A 22159-nucleotide genomic window follows, 5' to 3' on the forward strand; every position below is an offset into this window, starting at 1 on the left:
AGGTGCTCTTTTCTTGTTTTGCTAGTACCTAGAGGTTGGCAACCCCAGTGATAGAGTTTGCCAGCCTCAGCATTGTTTAGCCTAAGGTTGCCAGCTCTGAGTTGGGAAGTTTCTGGAGATTTTGAGGGTGGAGCCTGGGGAGGATGGGGATTGGAGAGGAAAGGGACTTCAGCAGGGAATAATGCCATAGAGACCAACTTCTAAAGGAGCCATTTTCTCCAGGGGAACTGATCGCTGTTGTCTGGAGACCAGTTGTAATTCTGGGAGCTCTCCAGCCACCACCTGGAGGTTGGCAACCCTAATTTTAGCCCCGTCCTGCAGCGAGCCTGACTTTAATTTAAAAAATGGCAGTGCAGAATAACCTCAGGGGTATGCATCTATGACAGTGATGGCGAACCTTTTAGAGACTGAGTGCCCAAACTGCAAACCAAAACCCTCTTATATATCGCAAAGTGCCAACACGGCAATTTAACCTGAAGAATCCCCCTGAAGGAACCATGCAAAATAACAGCGGCGGGTTAGCTATGCACATGCTAATAGCTATGCAAACAGGAACAAAGGAGCAGGCGAGTGGGAGGGGTGGAATTTCTCCTTTTGCTTCGAGACCGTGAATAGGCAGTTTTAAATTCACATTTTTAAAAAGAGCTTTTAGCGAACATCAAAACTGACCATGCATAAATGGCCAGGGTATCTGTTGTGGGGAGGGGAAGGTGATTTAAAGCCGGTTTGATTCTTCCTTAAGTGGTAGAGAAAGTCGGCATATAAAAACCAACTCTTCTTCAAAGTGAAACTTGATATTTGTAACTGAACCATCAGGAAAAGAGGTAAATGATTGGGGGAGAGACACCTGGCAACCCTAAGGCAAATATATGAAGCAAAACCTGCTCTATATTCAGAGGGTTCAGTCCGGAAAAAAACTCTGCAGGGGGGCTTATTGTTGAGTTCTGAGGATCTGGATGGGGAAAATGTGCATCTGAATGGCAAATCCAATGCAAAACCTCCCATTCATAAATGGCCAATAACCCCCCATGCAGAGTTTTGAATCAAACATTGCTTTCCCCACCCCCCCGAGCCCCGACCTCCTCCTCGCCGCCCGCCTTGGCGCTGCCGGCCCTCAAGCGCGCATTCAAAACCCGGCCGCGCTGTGAGGGGAGGGGGAGGGTGGCGCTTTACCTCACACACCACCTCTCTTGTGGGGGGGGGGAATAAACCCGAAATGGGGCGGTGAGGAGAGGCTTCGTGGTCGACTTTTGGTGGGGGTGGAGCCTCCTCTGCCGGCACGCGGGTAAGTGGCTCGGGACGGGACTGAAAGTCCAGACGGGCAAGGCAGCGACGGATGGAAGAGGTGGAGAGAGAGCAAGCTCGCTTCCCGAGGGACGGGGCGAGGAACCGGCAAGCCGACAGCCGACAGAAGACGAAGCGCAGTAGATGCGGCGGCGCGCTGCCGCACCCCAGCTGTAGCCCCGCCGCCCGGTCGCGCCTGCGCCAGTCAGAGGACTTGGCTGGGGGCGTGGGGAGGAGGGCAGGATGTTTCAGCCCTAATAAGGTCTTGGGGGCGGGACTAGAGGGGGCGGGACTGCGCTTCGTCTTCTGTCGGCTGTCGGCTTGCCGGTTCCTCGCCCCGTCCCTCGGGAAGCGGGCTGGCTCTCTCTCCACCTCTTCCATCCGTCGCTGCCTCGCCCGTCTGGACTTTCGGTCCCATCCCGAGCCACTTACCCGCGTGCCGGCAGAGAGGGCTACGCGTGCCAGGTCGGGCACGCGTGCCATAGGTTCGCCAACACAGATCTATGAGATACTAGTTTGGCAAGGAAACTGTGTGAATGAATACAAAATGTCTGGAGGGGTAGCAGGTAACTATGGGCAGAGATCTTTTCTCTCCCCATCAGAGTTATGAATATTTCTTGAACAATCTCCACTCCTGAAATTTTAGTATCTGGTTCTTGGGGTTTTTTTTGTTTTTGTTTTTGGGTGTATTATCAGGTCAGGCTTATGCGGTATTTATGGGGGGGACTTCCCCTTGCACTTTTTATTCCCCGTACTCCCGTCGAAAGCACATTGCTTGTAGATGCCTTTGCCAGTAATGCAAACCAGGTGCTTTCCCTTGCCTGAGCTTAACAGCCTCCAACTTGTACAGCTGGCTCCGAACACAGCATATTCTGGTGAGGTGCAGTTGGTTGGGGTGGTCTTGAAGGATCCAGCTGTTTGATTAATGCATGGCCATTGCCATTTGGCTGGTGTTTTGTTTAGCACCTAGCACAACCAGACCAGTGTAGCTTTTAAAATATTAGATGGGCAACTAATGGGTTTGACTTGCCAACTCTGGGCTACCAGGAGATGAAAGACCATGTTATGCTTTCTAGCAGCTCATAGGGGGGTTCCCAGCTACGGGAACAGGGCAGGGCGTCTCCTCATATGCCGGAGAGAACAGAATCGGCCTGTTGTAGCCATGTTGTACGTGGGACCGAGGCTTGATAAATTCAGATACCAGCAGTGATTTCTGGCTCCTGCCCGTGGGTGGGGATGCCAGCTCTGGATTGGGAAATACCTGGAGGGGGGGTTTGGGGAGGGACTTCAATGGGGTGTAATGCCCTGTGGTGCAGAGTGGTAAGCTGCAGTACTGCAGTCAAAAGCTCTGCTCACGACCTGAGTTCGATCCCGACAGAAGTCGGTTTCAGGTAGCCGGCTCCAGGTTGACTCAGCCTTGCAGCCTTTCGAGGTCGGTAAAACGAGTACCCAGCTTGCTGGGGGTAAAATGTAGATGGGTGGGGAAGGCAATCGCAAACCACCCCGTAAACATAGTCTGCCTAGTAAATGTCGGGATGTGACGTCACCCCTTGGATCAGTAATGACCTGGTGCTTGCACAGGGGATTACCTTTTAACCTTTTTTAATGCCATAGAATCCACCTTCCAAAGCGGCCATTTTCTCCAGGTGAACTGATATCTGTTGCCTGGAGATCAGTTGTAATAGCGGGAGATCTCTAGCAACCACCTGGAGGTTGGTAACCCTAGCAGTGGGCCACTGCCTTCTTGGTTGTAGTGTCCACCCATCCTCCCTAGTGGCATAGGAATCGAAGCAGCACCTCTGTGTGTGAAGGGGCCCATTGTGTCGTGATGACCTGAAAGGGTGAGACCCCTACAATCATAAGGCTTATAAAAACTTGCTGTTTGAAAGCCAGAGTTTTGGAATCTTTTTGCTGTTTTGGAAATACTTTCTCTGTGCCAGGGCTCTTGGAGGCTGGCAGATGAACAAGTTTTGCTTGTCCAACATTCACTGCTTTGTACTGACCCCAGTGCCAAAGATTGAATTGCTTTGAGAGACAGTTATTATAACCCTAGTATTGGATGCATAGAGGCCTACCTGCCACCAGCCCTGGATATGTGCAGACGTCACCTGGGTGATGTATTGTACCCCAGTAGGGTTGCCAACCTCCAGGTACTAGTTGGAGATCTGCTGTTACAACTGACCTCCAGCCGATAGAGATCAGTTCACCCGGAGAAAATGACTGCTTTGGCAATTGGACTCTATGGCCCTGAAGTCCCACTCATCCCCAAACCACGCCCTCCTCAGGCTCCGCTCCAAAAATCTCCAGGTATTTCCCAACCCAGATCTGGAAACCCTATGCTCAGAGGATCTAGGGTTAGCTTTGTTGCCTTTTGTTAGGTATCCCTCATGTTTCATTCTGTGGCTCTTAACGTAGGAGCAATAATGTTCAGGCTGTAGACCATGGGTGTGCCATGCTTCAGTGATGCCATTTATCCATTTCCCAGAGAAAGTTAAAAAAACACACAAAAAACCTAAGCCCTGGCAGTTCTCAGGAAGGTTTGGAAATCGCAATCAGTTAATGAATATTTCAGCTAGCACCGTTTAAGGTTCGGCAAGGAATGTGTTTGCTCATAAATGTACTAACTGTCAAAAAGAGAAGTTAGCTTCAAGAGAATATTGCATTAAGTTCACATATTTTTAACCTACCCAGGACTGGAATAATTCCAGCCGAGTAGATTCTGGATGGATATAATTTGATGTATTCTTTTTTTTTAAATCACACAAATCTAGGATCTTTAACTTGGTATACCTTTCATTTTCTGGAAATAGTTTCTGTGATTCTGACATAGCGGTAATCGCCAGGGCATAGTCAAGTGGGATAGATTCAGCTTTTTTTAGTGGGGGTGTATTTTATGCCTCTCTTCAAATTTCTGCAGCCAGCTAAGCCCCACTAAGCTACTTGGTCTGCTCCCAGCCCACTTCTCCCCTAAGGCTACTTCCTCGGTTGGTAGGGTTGCCAGTTCTAGCCTGGCCATGCGATGTTTAATCTTCTTATTGCCATTCCAGGTTTTTCCACCCATGCAATAAATGCACTGTTGTTACTAATTTGTTGCGCGGGATCCAGTTGTTGGCCTTCCAGGTGGCACGTCTGTTGAAGGAGCATCATGTTTTCCCAGACCTCAAACAGCAATATTTTGACACAAAAAATATATATGCAGTCCTTCCCCCAGCTAGTGCACCCGTTAATACCGCATGTGTAATTTGGATTGTGGCAATGCAACAGTCACAAGTCCCTATTGAGCAGCGCCTGTGACATCCCTTGGATTGAGCTTTCCACCCCTTTATTAGGCCGGCACAGTTTGGTGATCTTTGAGGCACTTTTGTTATTTCTCTATCTTTCCACTAGGGTTGCCAGGTCCCTCTTCACCACTGGCTGGAGGTTTTGGGGGTGGAGCCTGAGGAGGGCAGGATTTGGGGAGGGACTTCAGTGCCATAGAGTCCAATTGCCAAAGCAGCCATTTTCTCCAGGTGAAATTATCTCTATCGGCTGGAGATTAGCTGTAATAGCAGGAGATCTTCAGCTATTACCTGGAGGTTGCACGAAGGCTCATAAATCAACAATCCATAAAAGGTAAATATACACTTTGGGTCTTTTATTTCTAGGCTAATCCAGCATTACTTCATGCTGTTGCCTAAACATGATAATAACACAACATAAATCCCCTATCTACCTAAGACAACCTAACATCACAAAACATAAAAGGGAAAAGAATTGCAATTCAACAACGACGCGAGAGAGTCCAAATGATTGGCATGCAAACATGTCTGCACCCGTTCTTGACCATGACGGTTCCAGATGGTGCCCGAAGGTCCTATTCCTTCTAGGTAAGTCCAAGGGAGAGCCCAAAGGCAAAACAATACAACACAAAGAGAACGTGTAGCCAGCTGTAGCACTTTTCGCTATGCTTCGTCAGCTCATTCAATGTTTATAGGCTCCGAGTGCATGTCAATTTCACATTTACTGCATGCTGTCGGATGCCTCCTGAAGCCCAACATGTGCATCTATGAGTCCAAGACTGTAAAGCGCGCACCCTGTCGGATGCCACGGGAGAAACTGGAAAAGACAAGAATCACTGGAAAAAGACAGTCATGCTAGGAAAAGTGGAAGGCAGCTGGAAAAGAGGAAGACCCAACAAGAGATGGATGGACTCAATAAAGGAAGTCACAGCCCTCAATTTGCAAGATCTGAGCAAGGCTGTCAAAGACAGGACATTTTGGAGGACATTGATTCATAGGGTTGCCATGAGTCAGAAGCGACTTGACTGCATTTAACACACACATTATTACTGGTACCCTGGCCACCAGAACTCTCTTATTATCATGTAGAAGATATCAGAGGAGGAAAGGAGTAAGGTCACTGAATGTGTGCCTGTGTTCATTTCTGAACATGTATGCTTTTGTTTCCATTTTCATCTATAAAGGCTAGCGCATGGAAGTGTGAACAGGACTGTGTTGTGCAGTGGCTACTGTGTTGATTTGACCTTGGGAAACTATGGCTCCAGACTGTAGTTCAGTTCAATGGTTGGGACTTAGAGCAATCATGGGCTCTTAGCCTAACTTGTGTATGTGTGTGTTAAGCGCTGTCAAGTCACAGCCGACCTATGGCAACCCCAGCAAGGGATTTTCAAGATGAGAGACAAGCAGAGGTGGTTTGCCATTGCCTTCCTCTGCAGAGTGTTCCCTGTTGGTCTCCCTTCCAAATACTGACTCTGCTTTGCTTCTGAGATCTGACGAGGTCGGGCTATATCATGCTGCCTTCCTTCTCTTAGCCTAGCGTACCTCACAGCATTTATTTATTATGAAACTGTAAATTGGTAAGGTTGAATATGCAGGGGCACAGAGGGCTATGCTGCAGTACTGTAGTCAAAGCTCTGCTCACAACCTGAGTTCGATCTCAACGGAAGTCGGTTTCAGGTAGCTGGCTCAAGGTTGACTCATCCTTCCATCCTTCCAAGGTCGGTAAAATGAGTACCCAGATTGATGGGGGTAAAGTGTAGACAACTGGGAAAGGCAATGGCAAACATACTCCATAGTAAATGTCACGGTGTGACATTATCCCATCGATCAGTAATGACCCAATGCTTGCACAGGAGGACTACCTTTATCTTTACCTTTAAGGATGAATATAAGATGAACAAAATAAGAACCTTGTTCACTATGAACAACTGTAAAGTTACATCTCTGACATTTCCTTGTTGCTAGGAAGCTGTCAGTACCAACTCCTTGCATACTTTAATGCTCAGGTTGAGTCTTTTTTGCCAGCTCCATCCTATTTGGCATTCTTACTCCTATCCCCTTGAAGAGTTCTCTATGGGTCTGCCGTAGAAATGCTGTAAAATCCCTATATGTGATAAAGTTTATTGTCTGTGGCTGAAGGCAATCACAATCCACCATACAAAACATTAAAATAACATTAAAATATAAAATAACATTAAAATAACTTTAAATCAGTCTGACCCACAAGAAACTAATATTTAAATATGTTAAGATACCTGATTAAAAACAGCTTTAGCTCGGATTTTCTTAGCTGCTAAAGCAAAGAGTGACACTTTGTAGGAAACATCAGGATTGGTGTCTGATAGCAAAAAGAGCGGCTTCTCTGGATCTGGAGAAGGATTTAGGCCCTTTAGAATCGCTGGGAGGAATTTAAGTCTGGGCTCTGTATAAAGAGGACAGAATAAGGTCCTCTGGAACGGCCCCACAAATACATAGGCGAGAGGCCCATGGTGTTCGGGAGTAACATCCTGCTATCCAAGCTGTTGGCATGGTTTGAAACCGGAGGGAGGTAAAAGCTATTCTGAACAATCCCTATATGTATTCAGTTGTAACCCTGTTGAATAACTGTGCCTAAAAGTGCACCCTCAGTCATTTTTTCCAGTTGATCTGAAGGTAGCATGCATATGAGATTAGGAAACCATGTTTAGTTGGATATGCATAATGTCGTGCTTTGTATCTCTGCTGTTCTGCAGTGTTGTTTGCATGGTTTCAGCATACAGATGTGTTTCGGGAGTGCCCCCATATCATTTACCCCTCAAGTATGCAGAACTGTCTGGTGTGGTAATTTGTAAAGCTACTATAGTTCTGGTAATGGTGCTTGGGTCCGTTATTGGAGGTTTTGTCAGAGTTTGGCTATCGATACAAGGCCAATTGGGGGGATGTGGAGGGACCCTAGACCCAGGCGTTGCTGTGGTATCAGGGTGAGCAAAACAAATTGGGGGATGGGTAAGCCTGGGTGTTTCAGCTGGCAAACTGTATCGTGCCTAGCTAGGGTTGCCAACCTCCAGGTACTAGCTGGAAATCTCCTGCTATTACAACCGATCCCCAGCCGTTAGAGATCAGTTCCCCCGGAGAAAATGGCCGCTTTGGCAATTGGACTCTATGGCATTGAAGTCCCTCCCTTCCCCAAACCCCACCCTCCTCAGGCTCCGCCCCAAAAACCTCCTGCCGGTGGCAAAGAGGGACCTGGCAACCCTATGCCTAGCAGAACCAAGAAGCCATAGGGACGCTTCAAGAAGAAGAAGCCATCTGGGTGGCTATGTCAAACTCTCCTGGGGGAGTGTCCCATTACCTCCTTTCAGAGAAAGGGTCCTGGGGTACGCTGCGTAAATGAATAAACAGTGCAACTTTGTCAGTCCAGTTTATTCTTACGTGCTTTCCAATTTAAAAAAAAAAGAGAGAGAGAGAGAAATATTAGCGCAGTAATAAATAGGTACTTTGTATATTAGGGAGAATTTCATGGAGAACTGTGCAGAGGTCTTGGAGCTCTTAACATTAGCTTATTCACATTCTGTCTGGCCAGTGTGAAGCTACACAAATTAACTCTTTGCAGTTTTCCGAAATCAGAATTCATAGGTGCTCTCCCTCTGACACACACAACAGCGAGCACATAATCCTTAAATGACCTTGGGGATCGTGGGAATCCAGTCTTTTCCAGTCAACAAGAGGGATTCCTGTTTTGTTTGTTTTAAACTGTGTCACTCTTTCTCTCCCCCCTTGCTTTTTAGTGCTGTAAAATGTTATCTATCTAGCATTTATGTTTCATTTCAGCTTTCTTCCTCCTTCTCTAGCAAATGCAGTTTCTTTGGGGGGGGGGGCGGTGGCCTTATTTTGGAGAATCAGATCCTTATTTAGCCTGCATTCATGTCCCCAGATCTGATGAAGATATTCCATCATGCAGAAATGTACCTTTAGGGTTGCCAGGTCCCTCTTTGCCACTGGTGGGAGGTTTTTTGGGTGGAGCCTAAGGAGGGTGGTGAAAGGGAGGGGCTTCAATGCCATAGAGTCTAATTTCCAAAGCGGCCATTTTCTCCAGGTGAATTGATCTCTATTGGCTGGAGATCAGTTGCAATAGCAGATCTCCAGCTAGTACCTGGAGGTTAGCAACTCTGTGTACCTTGTAGATGTTACTTGATTGGGATATTTCTGTCTGATGAGATGGTCACTTGAAAGAGCCATCGGTTGATGTGAGCTCTCTTTCTTCTTTTATTATAGGGAGTCACTAGTGCCTTTCCTTCTCTACAAGTCACCCCAAAGCCCCCGGCATTGCCAACCCCATGATGTCTCCCCATTCCTATTACATACCTTCAAACTGTACCTATTTAGCAGGTACAGTACTCATTTTTTCATTATGTGTACCAGTTAATGGTTGGACTAAAATTTATACCTTCACATGAACACATGAAGCTGCCTTATACTGAAACAGACCCTTGGTCCATCAAAGTCAGTATTGTCTACTCAGACTGGCAGCAGCTCTCCAGGGTCTCAGGCGGAGGTCTTTCACATCACCTACCTGCCTGGTCCCTTTAAGTGGAGATGCCGGGGATTGAACCTGGGACCTTCTGCATGCCAAGCAGAGGCTCTACCTTCGTAGAGCTGAGCCCACTTAAAGCTTCCATTCATGACATGGGCAAGTTGTAATGTCCATTAATTTTTTTAAGTCCATGTTCCCTGGCCAAGCATAGTAAGAGAACATATTAATGCAGATGATATGTTTCTTTGATTTCCAAGTCCCTGAATGCTTATAGAATCCTGGAGAGGGATGAGAGGGGAGGGGCCATGGCTCAAGGATAGAGCGTCTGCTTTGCATGTCGAAGGTGCTGGGTTCAATCCCTGGCATCTCCAGCTAAAAGAATCAGCTAGTGTGTATGTGAAGTGCATAAATATGGTGACCCTATGAATCAGTGTCCTCCAAAATGTCCTGTCGTTAACAGCCTTGCTCAGATCTTGAAAACTGAGGGCTGTGGCTTCGTGTTGGGTCTTCCTCTTTTCCTGCTACCTTCCACTTTTCCTAGCATTACTGTCTTTTCCAATGAGTCTTGTCTTCTTATAATGTGACCAAAGTACAACAGCCATTAGACCTCCATTTAGGGTTGCCAATTTCCAGGTACTAGCTGCAGATCTCCTGCTAATATGACTGATCTCCAGCTGATGGAGATCAATTCACCTGGAGAAAATGGCCACTTCACCAGTGGCAAAGAGGGACCTGGCAACCCTACCTCCATTAGAGATCTTACACATCACCTACTAGGTGATTCGCATCAGCTAGTAGGTGATGTGAAAGACCTCTAAGGGAGACCCTAGAGAGCCAGTGCCAGTCAGAATAGACAATACGGAACTTGATGGACCAATGGTGTGATTCAATAGAAGGCAGCTTCATGTGTTCAGTAAGAATGAGATACTGATTATGCAATTTCAATAGAGTTGCCAGCTCCATGTTGGGAAATACCATCCTGGAGATTTTTGGTGCAGAGCCTGAGGAGGGCAGGGCTTGGGAAGGGAAGGAACATCAATGCCATAGAGTCCAGTTGCCAAAGCGGCCATTTTCTCCAGGCGAACTGATCTCTATTGGCTGGAGATCAGTTGTAATAGCAGGGCCCACCTGGAATTCAGAAACCCTACTTTTGTCTTCAATTTCTTCTGTTTACTATAAAATCTAGCAAAGCATGATCAAGTTTCTAGTTCTCTACCATCTCCTACGTTTATGTAACAATTTTTCAGAAATCAGTATAAACCCTCTGCTGCTGCTGCTGCCCAGTTCCAGACACCGTAGAAGAAGCCGTGCAGCTGGGGTTGCCAAACTCCAGGTGGTGGCTGGAGATTTCCCACTATTACAACTGATCTCCAGGCAACAGAGATCAGTTCACCTGGAGAAAATGGCCGCTTTGGAAGGTGGACTCTATGGCATTATACCTTATTAGGATTGCCAACCACCAGGTGGTAGCTGAAGAGCTCCTGGGATTACAACTGATTCCCAGGAGACAGAGATCAGCTCACCTGGAGAAAATGGCTGCTTTGGAAAGTGGACTCTATGGCATTATATCCTATTGAAGCCCCTCCCATCCCTAAACCCCATCCTCCTCAGGCTCCACCCCCAGAATATCCAGGTATATCCCAACCCAGAACTGGCAACCCTATGTGCAACAAACAAAACTCATGGAACAAGAACTACTTCTCCAACAGGGATGCTTATTCTTGGGAGGCTCCTCTCTCTTTGGCACTGGGATCATATTTGAGACTGATTATGACAATCCCGTTTGACTTGCTTGGAGCAAAGTAACTTAAAAGAAATCCTTCCAAAAGAAAATTGTGCTGAAATGGCCAGACTTGAACTATTGATGTCAGATTCCAACTGTATCACATTTCTGAATAAAATTAGTATTGCTTTTGGAAATACTTCTTCTAAGAACCCGTTGCTTGGACCCAAAGATCCTGGCCGGGAGCAGTCTTAGCCACATAGGGTTGCCAACTGCCAGGTACTAGCTGGAGATCTCCTGCTATTACAACCGATCTCTTCTGATAGAAATCAGTTCATCTGGAGAAAATCGCCGCTTTGGCAACTGGGCTCTATGGCATTGAAGTCCCCTCTCCAAACCCCGCCCTCCTCAGGCTCCACCCCCAAAGCCTCCTGTCAGTGGAGAAGAGGGACCCGGCAACCCTATAGCCATAGAGCATCAGGGGCAGGATGCTCTAGGATGGAGTTGGTGGTCCTCCTGATGGGTGGGAGGGGGAGAGAAGAGAAAGAACATGCAAGATCCTGGTGCCACTGGTGCCTGCCACTTCTAGCTTTGGTGGCACAGCAGGTGCCATGCATGTATGCCTTCTCTGGGGCTCAGGAAGCAGGTGGCCAGCTGGGTGGTCGCCACACATATTTCCCCCCCTGGGCTGAGACAGGAGCAGGTTCAACAGCTGCACCTGCTCATGCACCTTGCATGGGGTGAAGGGCCACCCTTCGAATGAGCCTAGTGTGCAGGGCAGGGTTTGGGATGGGAAGGGACTTCAACGGGGTATCTCCAGGGGAACTGATCTCTGTTGCCTGGAGATCAATTGCAGGAGATCTCCAGCTAGTACCTGGAGGTTGGCAACCCTACCTCCGAATCACGAAGACCTCTGCTGATGCTGCTGTGGAAGCGGAGGTTGCTTCTGCTTGCACATAGTGTAGGGCAAGTTACAGCATGCCCCCCACAGCCCCTGAGAAGGAGCTCTGATGTGCCCCTTGGAGCCATTATGCAGAGGGCTGCAGGGTTTTTTTTTTTTTTTGCATCAAGTCACAGCTGACTTAAGGCAACCTCATAGGGTTTTTAAGGCAAGAGACATTCAGAGGTGGTTTGCCATTGCCTGCCTCCGTGTCACTCCCCTGGTCTTCCTTGGAGGTCTTTCCTCCAAGCACTAAAGGTCGAGGCTGAGAGTGTGTGACTGGCCCAAGGTCACCCAGCAAGTTTCCATGGCAGTGTGCGGATTCGAACCTGGGTTTCCCAGATCCTAGTCCAGCACCTTAACCGCTACACCACACTGGCTCTTAGATAAGAGAGGGAAATGAAGGCTTCTCACCTTCTACCCCTGCATACACAAAGGTGCTTTCCATTCCTACGGTGGTCTCTTGACACCCAAGGCCTCATTTTGTCATTTATGATCTTCAAAACCCTTCAGCATAGTTGGGCGAAACTGTCTTGGAATGAAAATGGGGTTTTAAATTAAAACAAAATTGCAGCATATGAACGGCATCAGGACCATTGGAGTTTGAGCTCTTCTTTCGAACCAGCCAATCATATGTTGCTAATTTGTGCTTTCTTGGCTAGACCCCATGACAAGGTTTACCTGGCAATACCACAATGTTATTATGAGTGTCATTTAATAACCAAGCCAATTTATGGTGCTGGATCAGTCAAACGTTTGCAAGGATTCACTGTAAAGTGGGTTCACATGGTTTTGGAAACACACACAAAGCCAGATTACAAAGAGAATGAAAGATGAAATATGTTGTTACTAACCTCTGGGAATATCAGTACTATTCTTTTTAATATCCAGGAAAAATACTATATTAATAGGCTTAAGTGCAGAAGATTGAATTAGGTCATTGTATTACCTAAGTTGTCGATGTGTCCAAATCTGTTCTTGGTCCAGTACGATAAAATAAAGCAAGTGCTGGGATTGCCTCCCTGTTCTGAATGTGGCAGAGTTCTTGCAGGGGACCCATTGCCTTCTTCTTTCTCCAGAGTGACCTTCCATCTCTGTCCCCTCTCATGTTTCCGAAGCCTGGCAGCTGGAGAGTGGTTTGACCCAATCGTCAATCCCCTTCTTCCTGTTCAATTTCAGTTTCATCCCCCTAAGTGCTTTTTACTTAGACTGCATTAACAAAGACTTTTTCAAGGGAACATCATTGAATTTCACTTACCCCAAAGCACTCCAATCAATTATGTAGCAGAGTAACTCAAATTAGTTTCCAGGTTGGCTCCAAAGAGATTCAAAAAACCATCAACGGTGAGAAGAAATCTTACAGCAGGACGACACCGCCTTCCGGGGTCCTGAGTATTCAATAAGGGGATGGCATTACCACAGCAGACTCATTAGAGATTATGAACGATGCATCCTAGTTGTATAGTATGCCATGTATAGGGTAAAGCTCTTTTTAGTTGACCTAGTGTCCTTGGGCGAAAACGCATGGTCGCTTTAGCCTCCTTTCTTCCCTGTTTCAGCCAGGATTCAGCCAGGATCGAACGCACGTTCAGCGAAATGCATGCGTTCAATCCTGGCTGAATCCTGGCTGAAACAGGGAATGTGTGTGTGTAAAGTGCCTTCAAGTCGCAGCCGACTTATGGGGACCCCTTTTTTTGGGGGGGGGGGTTTCATGGCAAGAGACTAACAGAGGTGGTTTGCCAGTGCCTTCCTCTGCACAGCAACTCTGGTATTCCTTGGTGGTCTCCCATCCAAATAATAACCAGGGCTGACCCTGCTTAGCTTCTGAGATCTGACGAGATCAGGCTAGCCTGGGCCATCCAGGTCAGGGCGAAACAGGGAATAAAGGAGGCTAAAGCGACCATGCGTTTTCGCCCCTTGTTGCCATTGTTCATTGCACCTTCCTCTAAAGCAGTGTTTCCCAACCTGTAGGTCAGGAACCAAGTGTGGGTTGCGAATCCTCTGAATGTATGTTGCGGGCCAGCCCTCCCGAATGGCTACCCCTGCCTTTTCCATTGCTCTCTTTTGTATTTTGGAAACCAAGATCTGACCCTGGAAGCAGTATCTTCCATATCATATGTTGGTATTTTTCTTCACCACTTATACATGTTGATCAAGTAAAACATGTCCTGATGGTTGCTAGTTTATTAGAATCTTAGGGGGGCGGTTAGAGGGGTTATGGAGGAGGAAAGGGTGGTCAGGTTTCAAGGTTCAAGTTTATTGCATATGGTCAAAGGCCATTACAAAAATCAGGCTAAAATGCTGTAAGTTCATATGCCAATAGTTGGTAACATTTACATTTTAGTACCAAATTAAAACTCAAGGAGGAAGAAAGAAAAAAACCACTGTAGAAAATAGAATGCTGAACTAGATGGGTGCCAAGGTCATAGTTTGCCTTGGGCACCAAAAAACCTTGGGCCAGCCCTGGATGGGTCACCATACCAAGTAAATTTGGACTTTTGGGTCACCATACCAAGAAGTATGCTGCTGCAAAGAGCTCAATGAGGTACACATGGGGGTCCCCCCTCCATAGGGTGGCCAGGTTCCTCTTTGCAACTGGTGGGAGGTTTTTGGGGCAGAGCCTGGGGAGGGAAGGGTTTGGGGAGGGGAGGGACTTCAATGCCATAGAGTCCAATTGCCAGAGTGGCCATTTTCTCCAGGGGAACTGATCTCTATCTGCTGGAGATCAGTTGTAATTGGGTTGCCAGGCCTACCCTCTCTTCCAACGGGAGTTTTTGGGGTGGAGCTGAGGCAGGGATTGTCTGTGCGCGACCATGCTGAAGCGATCGCGTCGCTTCCGGTTTACTCCCAGAAGCGCCGCATCGCAAGGGGCTTTTTACCACTCAAACTGGGAGTTTGAGTGGTAAAAGACCCATTGCGATGTGGTGCTTCTGGGTGTAAACTGGAAGTGATGTGGCGCGGTGTGCAGGCAAGCGTGCACGTTTGCCTGCCAACCCATAGCTGGGTGGTTTGGCGGGGTTTCGCCCACCACCACCAGGCACTTGGTAACCCCAGTTGTAATAGCAGGAGATCTCCAGCTAGTACCTGGAGGTTGGCCACCCTACTCTTCCACCTTAGCTCACTTGCAGGTCTGGTTAGGCTGAGATAATTTCATGGCTTCGTGGTGGTTAGAATCTTGGCTTTCAGCTTCTAATTTATCAGTCTAACCGCTTTATTTTCTTGCCCTCATATTGTGGTATTGTAACATGATATACTAATGGGAAATGGTATGATTCCAAAGGGCTTTGTGTGAATGCGTGTGTTGTAACAACGCTTACAAAGGAAAGAAAACGTCATTTTTAAAGGAGGGCGCATCTGTCCCAGTTAAGCTATGGCCGGAATCTAACTACTTGGCAGATGACAGATTTTTCAGTAAAGACAGGGAGAGGCAACAGCAAATAATAGTGTGTTACATTTCAACACATGCCTAAAAAAATACTACTCTGGTGGTGGTCTTGCCACTTTTCTAATTGGCAAAGTGGACTTTTGCCAAAACCAAGGAAACAAAACAGTGATTAGCTTTCTTTCAACAACTGGGAAAGAACTCATCTTAGATATTTGTTGTTGACTTTATCAAGGTAACTTTATGAGTTTGGAGAATCACGAAGGGAATTGCAAAGGCTGGCTCAGTGGCTGAAAGGTAAGATGTATTTCCAGTGTATCAGACAGATGTAAAAAAAGTGCATTTTTTAAAAAAAGGCCCTTTAAATGGAACTTCTCTGCAGCTCAGGAACTTTACAAAGCTATCTATATTTGTAGTAGAAAGTGCCGTCAAGTCACAAGTTTATATCCCTCCGGGAACGGCTACAAGCATCTGTGCAACTATGCACTGAAGATATAATATCCTTGCAAGGAATATCAGAATTATACTAGGCATTGCTGCGTTTTCAACCCATCGGGAGAATAGAAATGATATTTGAATACATACAATCTGACCTCATCTGAAAGGGGCTGAGGAAGAACGGAAACGATCGTCCCCCTCATTATTCTTCTAAGAAGACTTCTACAATATTGGACTTTACCCATATGGGACTGTGAACATCTTGCTTTCTTATTATTCCTCTATGAAGATTACTCATAGTGGGATTGTAGAGATATATACCTTGTAGGATTGTTAAAATAGGATTGTATATAGAATTGTGTGTTGTTTGTCTTTCACTACACTGTATGCACTACATTGTGATAAAATTGTGATATATTTGTACTGATTTGTGACAGTGATTGACTTTGAAAGCATTAGCCTTATCTGTACTTACCACCTGGAGGTTGGCAACCCTAGGTTACCTAGTGAATGTGATCAGATCTGGATACCATGTAGGTAATAAGATTTGGCTATGTGACGGTGTCACTGAAGCCAGTAGTTTGCTGTCTACAAAATAGGGATGCCAGCCTCCAGGTGGGACCTGGGGATCCCCCGGAATTACAGCTCATCTTCAGATTACAAAGATCAGTTACCTTGGAGAAAATGGATGCTTTGGAGGGTGGACTCTATGGTCGTTTATGCTTGGTAATTAGCAGCGTGTTCCAGGCGGAAGTGCCCCTCATTTTTTTTTTATTTCTTCATGCTGAACCGTCATTCCAGACATCACAGCAAAGCCGGTGCATACCTGCTTCACATTTCTTAAGAGCCCCTTTAACGCGACCTTTTGTATATGCTCCGCTCCGCATCGAAGCATTCACTGAAGGAAGCATGAAGGAAGTACTGAAGGAAGGCTTAGCTATGCAAAAGACTATTGCTAATGGCTATGCAAACGAAGGAAGGAAGGAGCAGGCGAGTGGGGGTGGTGGAATTTGTTTGACTTTCTCCTCTTGCATCGGATGACCGTGAATAGTCATTTTAAAGGTCGGATTTAAAAAATCAACATTGAGCAAGAAGCAGAATTGACCCTGCATAAATGGCCTTTGGCATTAGAACATAAGATCATAAGAAAAGCCATGCTGGATCAGACAAAGACCCGTCAAGTCCAGCAGTCTGTTCACACAGTGGCCAACCAGGGGCCTCTAGGAAGCCCACAAACAAGACGACTGCAGCAGCACCATCCTGCCTGTGTTCCACAGTTCCTAATATATTCGACATGATCCTCTGATACAAGAATAGGTATGCATCATCATGGCTAGTATTCATTTTGACTAGTAGCCCTGGATAGCCCTCTCCTCCATGAACATGTCCACTCCCCTCTTAAAGCCTTCCAAGTTGGCAGCCATCACCATATCCTGGGGCAGGGAGTTCCACAATTTAACTCTGCGTTGTGTGAAAAAATAAATTCCTTTTATCAGTTTTGAATCTCTCACCCTCCAGCTTCAGCAGATGACCGCACGGTTGTAGTATTATGAGAGAGGGAGAAAATCTTCTCTCCGTCCACTCCATACCATGCATAATTTTATAGACCTCTATCATATCTCCCCTTAACTGCCTTCTTTCACTGAGGTCCCTGACCTCCCCTGGGGTTTATCGCCAAAACTCCAGGAATTTCCCAACCAGGAGCTGGTAGCCCTACCCCCTCCCATCCCCACCAGTGACTAGGGGGGACCTGGCGACCCTGCTATAAACATTCCTCTGTTCAGGGAACAAAGTTGGCAGTAACGAAATATTCACAGCCACACATCTGGTGGAGACAGTGCGGTTGTCGGTTGTGTGTGTATAAAGTGCCAGCGAGTCACAGCCGATTTATGGTGACCCCCATAAGGTTTTCAAGGCAAGTGATAAAGCAGAGGTGGTTTGCTACTGCCTTCCTCTGCAATCTTCCTTGGTGGTCTCCCAGCCAAGTACTGACCTTGCTTCCCCGAGATCTGAAGACATTGAGCTATACTATACCATTCCACATCCCCACAGCTGTAAATTAGGCTGGGCTTAAAATTTATGCTAGCGCTGGGGAAGGCAGAGGCAGTGTGGGGAAGGCTGAGAAATTCTTAATGACTGCAAGCTCTTTCCCCAGTTCAGTGGTTCTTAAAATTCGTTGTATTGATGGGCGTCAAATTGTTTGCTTATGGATCAGTGCTTTTAAAAAGACAACTTTATGGCTTTTGTTTGTGGTTGTGCTATGGGACAGAGGTTTTATGAGAAATAAGCTGCATATTATACTTGCCTGATTCTCCCCCCCCCCCCCACAGTAGTGTGTGTTTAAAAAAAAGGAAAATCACCTCTAGAAAGCTGGGATCTTGGTGGTGGGGAGAAAGAGGCTGCTTAGCCTTTTTCTCTGCCAATTATTTCTTTACTCAGCCCTCTCAGCTATTTTCCTCCCTGAAGGAGAGGTATAGGGAACTATATCTTTACCTCCACAGGTGAGAAATAAATGAGGCCAAACCAATTTAATGTGGCATTGGACCAATATCACCCTTGCAGTTTAAAGTGAAAATTACAATGAATGCACATAGGTAAAAACATCTGTAGATTTGTTGTGGGAGGTTAAAATAAGATTTCATGATGCATTCTGTCCTAATTGTACAACCATTAGGAGTTTTGGTGGATGAGCTTCCTTGTAATTTGATCAGGTATACTTTGCAACAGTTTTGAATCTGGAACTTAGAAACGAAATCTCAATTGGCTTTTAAACATGGTGTATATATTTGAAATAAGCTGAACGCAACCCGCTAATTCCAAAAAGCCACCCCACAGCCACAAAACCTTGATGTCTCAAATGCTAGGTAATATGCATTTCAGAATATCGACTGGAGATAGGGTTGCCACCCTCCAGGTAGTAGCTGGAAGGCTACATATTAGCCGAAACAGAAAGACAACCGGGCTTCTGTTCATGGACATTGGATTTGTCTAAACCTCATGAACCACGCATTATTCTACTGAGTTGGATCAGGACTTTATTTTGTCTGTTATCACGAATGAAGAACAATATTTTTGGTTCTCTTTGTGTTCCTTCTCCCATGTGATGACAGTTTGTTTCATCCTTGTAATTAAGTCCCTATTGCTTATGCAAAATAATATTGTTTTTTTCACCTAAATTGTTTGGATTGTTGCTGTTTTTGGTTTGCTCAACCCTCCAGGTAGTAGCTGGAGATCTCCTGCTATTACAATTGATCTCCAGCCGATAGAGATCAGTTCACCTGGAGAAAATGGCCATTCTGGCAATTGGACTCTATGGCACTGAAGTCCCTCCAAACCCCGCCCTCCTCAGGCTCCGCCCCAAAAAACTCCCGCCGGAAGAAAAGAAGGACCTGGCAACCCTAACTGGAGAGTATAATCTTGCATTCTTCTCAACCATGTGTTGTCCCTGGCTTGGACCATGAGAAAAGAAAAAAAGCTCTCTTGAAGGGTGGAAAAGATATATCCTGTGTTTTAAAATGCACGTGTTTGTATCTGGTCTGTATTCCCCATAGGAATTGTACAGCAGTTCTATAACAGGCAATATGATTGATGCCACAGATAAATTATAATATTTTTGTTATCTTTATAGAGAGTTTGTGACTATGTGTTACTACAGGAAAGTCTAGTGTCCTACTTAAATGGTCAAATGATACATGACGCTCTTTTGTACTTAAATTTCTCCACCACCACACCAGCATGACAGAAAACAAGTTAGAGGAAAAGTTAGGTTGAAAAGCTCTCAGAGGGGAATGGATTTCTTCTTATTGTGCTGGTCCTCCACAGCAGATTAAAGCTTCCAGAGTCATGTTTTTTTTTAAAAAGAAAGAAAATCTAAGGGAAAAATTGCATATAATGGTAAGCCATATATAATTTGGCTCTAAGAGAAAAAGGGGTCGTCCCCCCCCCCCGCAAAGTGGCAAACATAGATTCTGACTGCATTCATTTTAGTTTAAAACTAAGGCCAAAATATTGCTTAAGATAAACTGCTGACAATACTGATTAGTCAGAACACCAGCCTTTGGGCCCTCTATAAGTTCCATTATAAGAGAAAATGTCAGGAAAGTGGAGAAACTTTTCAAAATAGCTTTTATTATTCAGGCCAGCAAAATGCTGTAGGCAATATTAAGATAGAGGAAGTCGCCTGAAAAGCAATCTCTGTGTGCTTTTTCAAATTGCTTCAAAATAAATAAGGAGAAAAACCCAAGTGCCCCAAATGTCTGTTAATGATGATCATTTACAAATTACCACATTATGGTAAAATTTAACAGATATAAAAATGGGAGGCACAGCATACAGGGTTGGATCCAGTGAGCCCATGGCCTAAGAGGGGGCACCCCCTGCCAGAGTAGGGTTGCCAAACCCTCTGGATTGGGAAATACCTAGACATTTTTGGGGTGGAGCCTGAGGAAAGCGAGGTTTGGAGAGGGGAAGGCTTTCAGTGCCATAGAGTCCAATTACCAAAGCGGCCATTTTCTCCAGGTGAACTGATCTCTATCAGCTGGAGATCAGTTTGTAATAGCAGGAGATCTCCAGCTAGTACCTGGAGGTTGGCATCCCTGGCAGTAAGGCAGTTCAGTTGATTTACAACAGTATTGCTTATTTTGCTTTATCTCTTCCATCTCTCACTGCTTCTGGCCTTGACAGTTTGACTAATTGCTCGATGGCTATTTTTGTTGTGATGATCCAGAAAACTGAACTTGGTTTCTTGTCCCCAAACCTCCTCCTACCAGGCTTGTCAATTCTATAATTCACTCTACTCAGTAAGACTTGGCATCACACTTAAAAGCTGTCTTTCTCTTGTTCCTCAGATATCTGCTCTTCCTAAATCTTGTATTCCTCTCTGGACAATATTTCCTAGACTTCTCTATTAATTCTTTTATTTTATTTTCCAGAACAAATTATTGTAGTATTCTGTTGGGTGGGAGGATATCCACCGGCAGAGCATGACTTCCTTGCTCCCTATGATGGAGGCAGCCGGTTTCTTTTGGGGTACTCTACACAGACACCAAGGTGATGCCTCCTGGACTCTTCTGAAGGGCCTCTTTTTCCGATGAAGTGGAGAAAAGCTCTTTGTTATTTATTTAATTCCTTCATTTATACTCCGCCCTTCTCCCCAAAGGGCATCCAAGGCTGCTTACGTCATTCTCCTCACCTCCATGCTGTGGATCGCTGCTATACGTCAAAGCTTCTTAAACTGTGGGTCACGTAACTGAATGTGGGGGTCGTGAAAAATTTGGCAACGGTATAAATTTCTTTGTGATTTATTATCAGTAAATGTTTGATTTGTATATCTATTTTATATACCTATATACCCCGGGTCGCGTAAAAATTTCTTGGGCGAAAAGGGGTCGCAAGTGGGAAAAGTTTAAGAAGCCCTGCTATACGTTATACTGCATGGGTACTTGCACAAAAGTATATGCTCTTGCACAATGAGTGGTATAAGGGTATTAATTACACATTTGCAGTAGTTCAGAAACCCGACAATTTCCATTTTACATTTTGTGTGAATTTAATTTTTGGCATACTTCTGAATCTTTACCCAATATGATGTGTACAGGCTTCCTGAGCGATGATAAGCCGGAATAAGCATAGCACTGTTTTCTACTCTGCATATGGGGGGGAAATAATGTCGTCAACTGACAGTCTCCCTCCATACACTTTTTACTTTTTAAATTAGATGTTTGTCGCTGAAGAGAATGTGGACTTTCGGATACATGTGGAAAATCAAACACGAGCACGAGACGATGTGAGCAGGAAGCAGCTTCGACTCTATCAGCTGTACAGTAGGACAAGTGGGAAACATATCCAAGTGCTAGGGAGACGGATCAGTGCCAAAGGAGAAGATGGGGACAAATATGGTAAGTGTATTTGCTGATATCTACTATAGTGGTGGAGGCGCCTTGCCGTCGTAATACCCTCCTGCTTGAGACTTGCTTTGTGCCTGACCTGGATAGCCCGGGCTAGCCTGATCTCGTCAGATCTGAGAAGCTAAACAGGGTCAACCCAGGCTAGTATTTGGATTTCCAGGGTCATGATGTGTAGTATTGGACTTCCAGGGTCATGATGTGGAAGCAGGCAATGGCAAGCCACCTCCAAACATCTCTTGCCTTGAAAACCCTATGGGGTTGCCATAAGTCAGTTGTGACTTGATGGAAAAAAATGCTGTTATCTACTATACAGTTACTTACCATAGCCTTGCCTTTACGCTTGTCTGGGGCCTACTTTACTCTCTTTTAGGCACCAGGCTGAAATATTTCTCTTCACCCACACTTTTAAATAAGGGGTTCTGTCTATATCAGATGTCTTAAGGTTGGCTCCTAGCTAAGGCTGCCAGCCTGCAGGTGCTGGATAGAGATCTCCTGGGATTACACTTGATCTCCAGGCAACAGAGATCAGTTCACCTGGAGAAAATGGCTGCTTTGGAAGGTGGACTATATGGTATTATGCCCTCTCCTCCCCAAACCCCACCTCCTCAGGCCCCACCCCCAAAATCTTCAGGTATTTCCCAACCGGGAGCTGGCTTCCCTACTCCTTGCCTGTGGACTGTTTTATGAACCATGGC

At 45.8% G+C, this 22159-nt stretch overlaps 1 protein-coding gene across 2 annotated transcripts in view; it reads left to right on the forward strand.

Annotated features, from left to right (window-relative positions):
* Positions 1 to 22159, forward strand: part of FGF18 (fibroblast growth factor 18) — a 115742-nt gene that overhangs the window by 32701 nt on the left and 60882 nt on the right. Inside the window, exons 1-2 of one of the 2 annotated variants that reach the window (XM_056856396.1) lie at positions 8883 to 8930; positions 21275 to 21455. In XM_056856396.1, the coding sequence (XP_056712374.1) occupies positions 21275 to 21455 (181 nt within the window). In that variant the 5' untranslated portion in view covers positions 8883 to 8930. Of the gene's footprint in view, positions 1 to 8882; positions 8931 to 21274; positions 21456 to 22159 lie in introns of those variants that run through there. The other variant, XM_056856395.1, reaches the window with a different exon arrangement.

The sequence above is a fragment of the Euleptes europaea genome, chromosome 10, assembly GCF_029931775.1.
Source record: "Euleptes europaea isolate rEulEur1 chromosome 10, rEulEur1.hap1, whole genome shotgun sequence".
NCBI lineage: Eukaryota > Metazoa > Chordata > Lepidosauria > Squamata > Sphaerodactylidae > Euleptes > Euleptes europaea.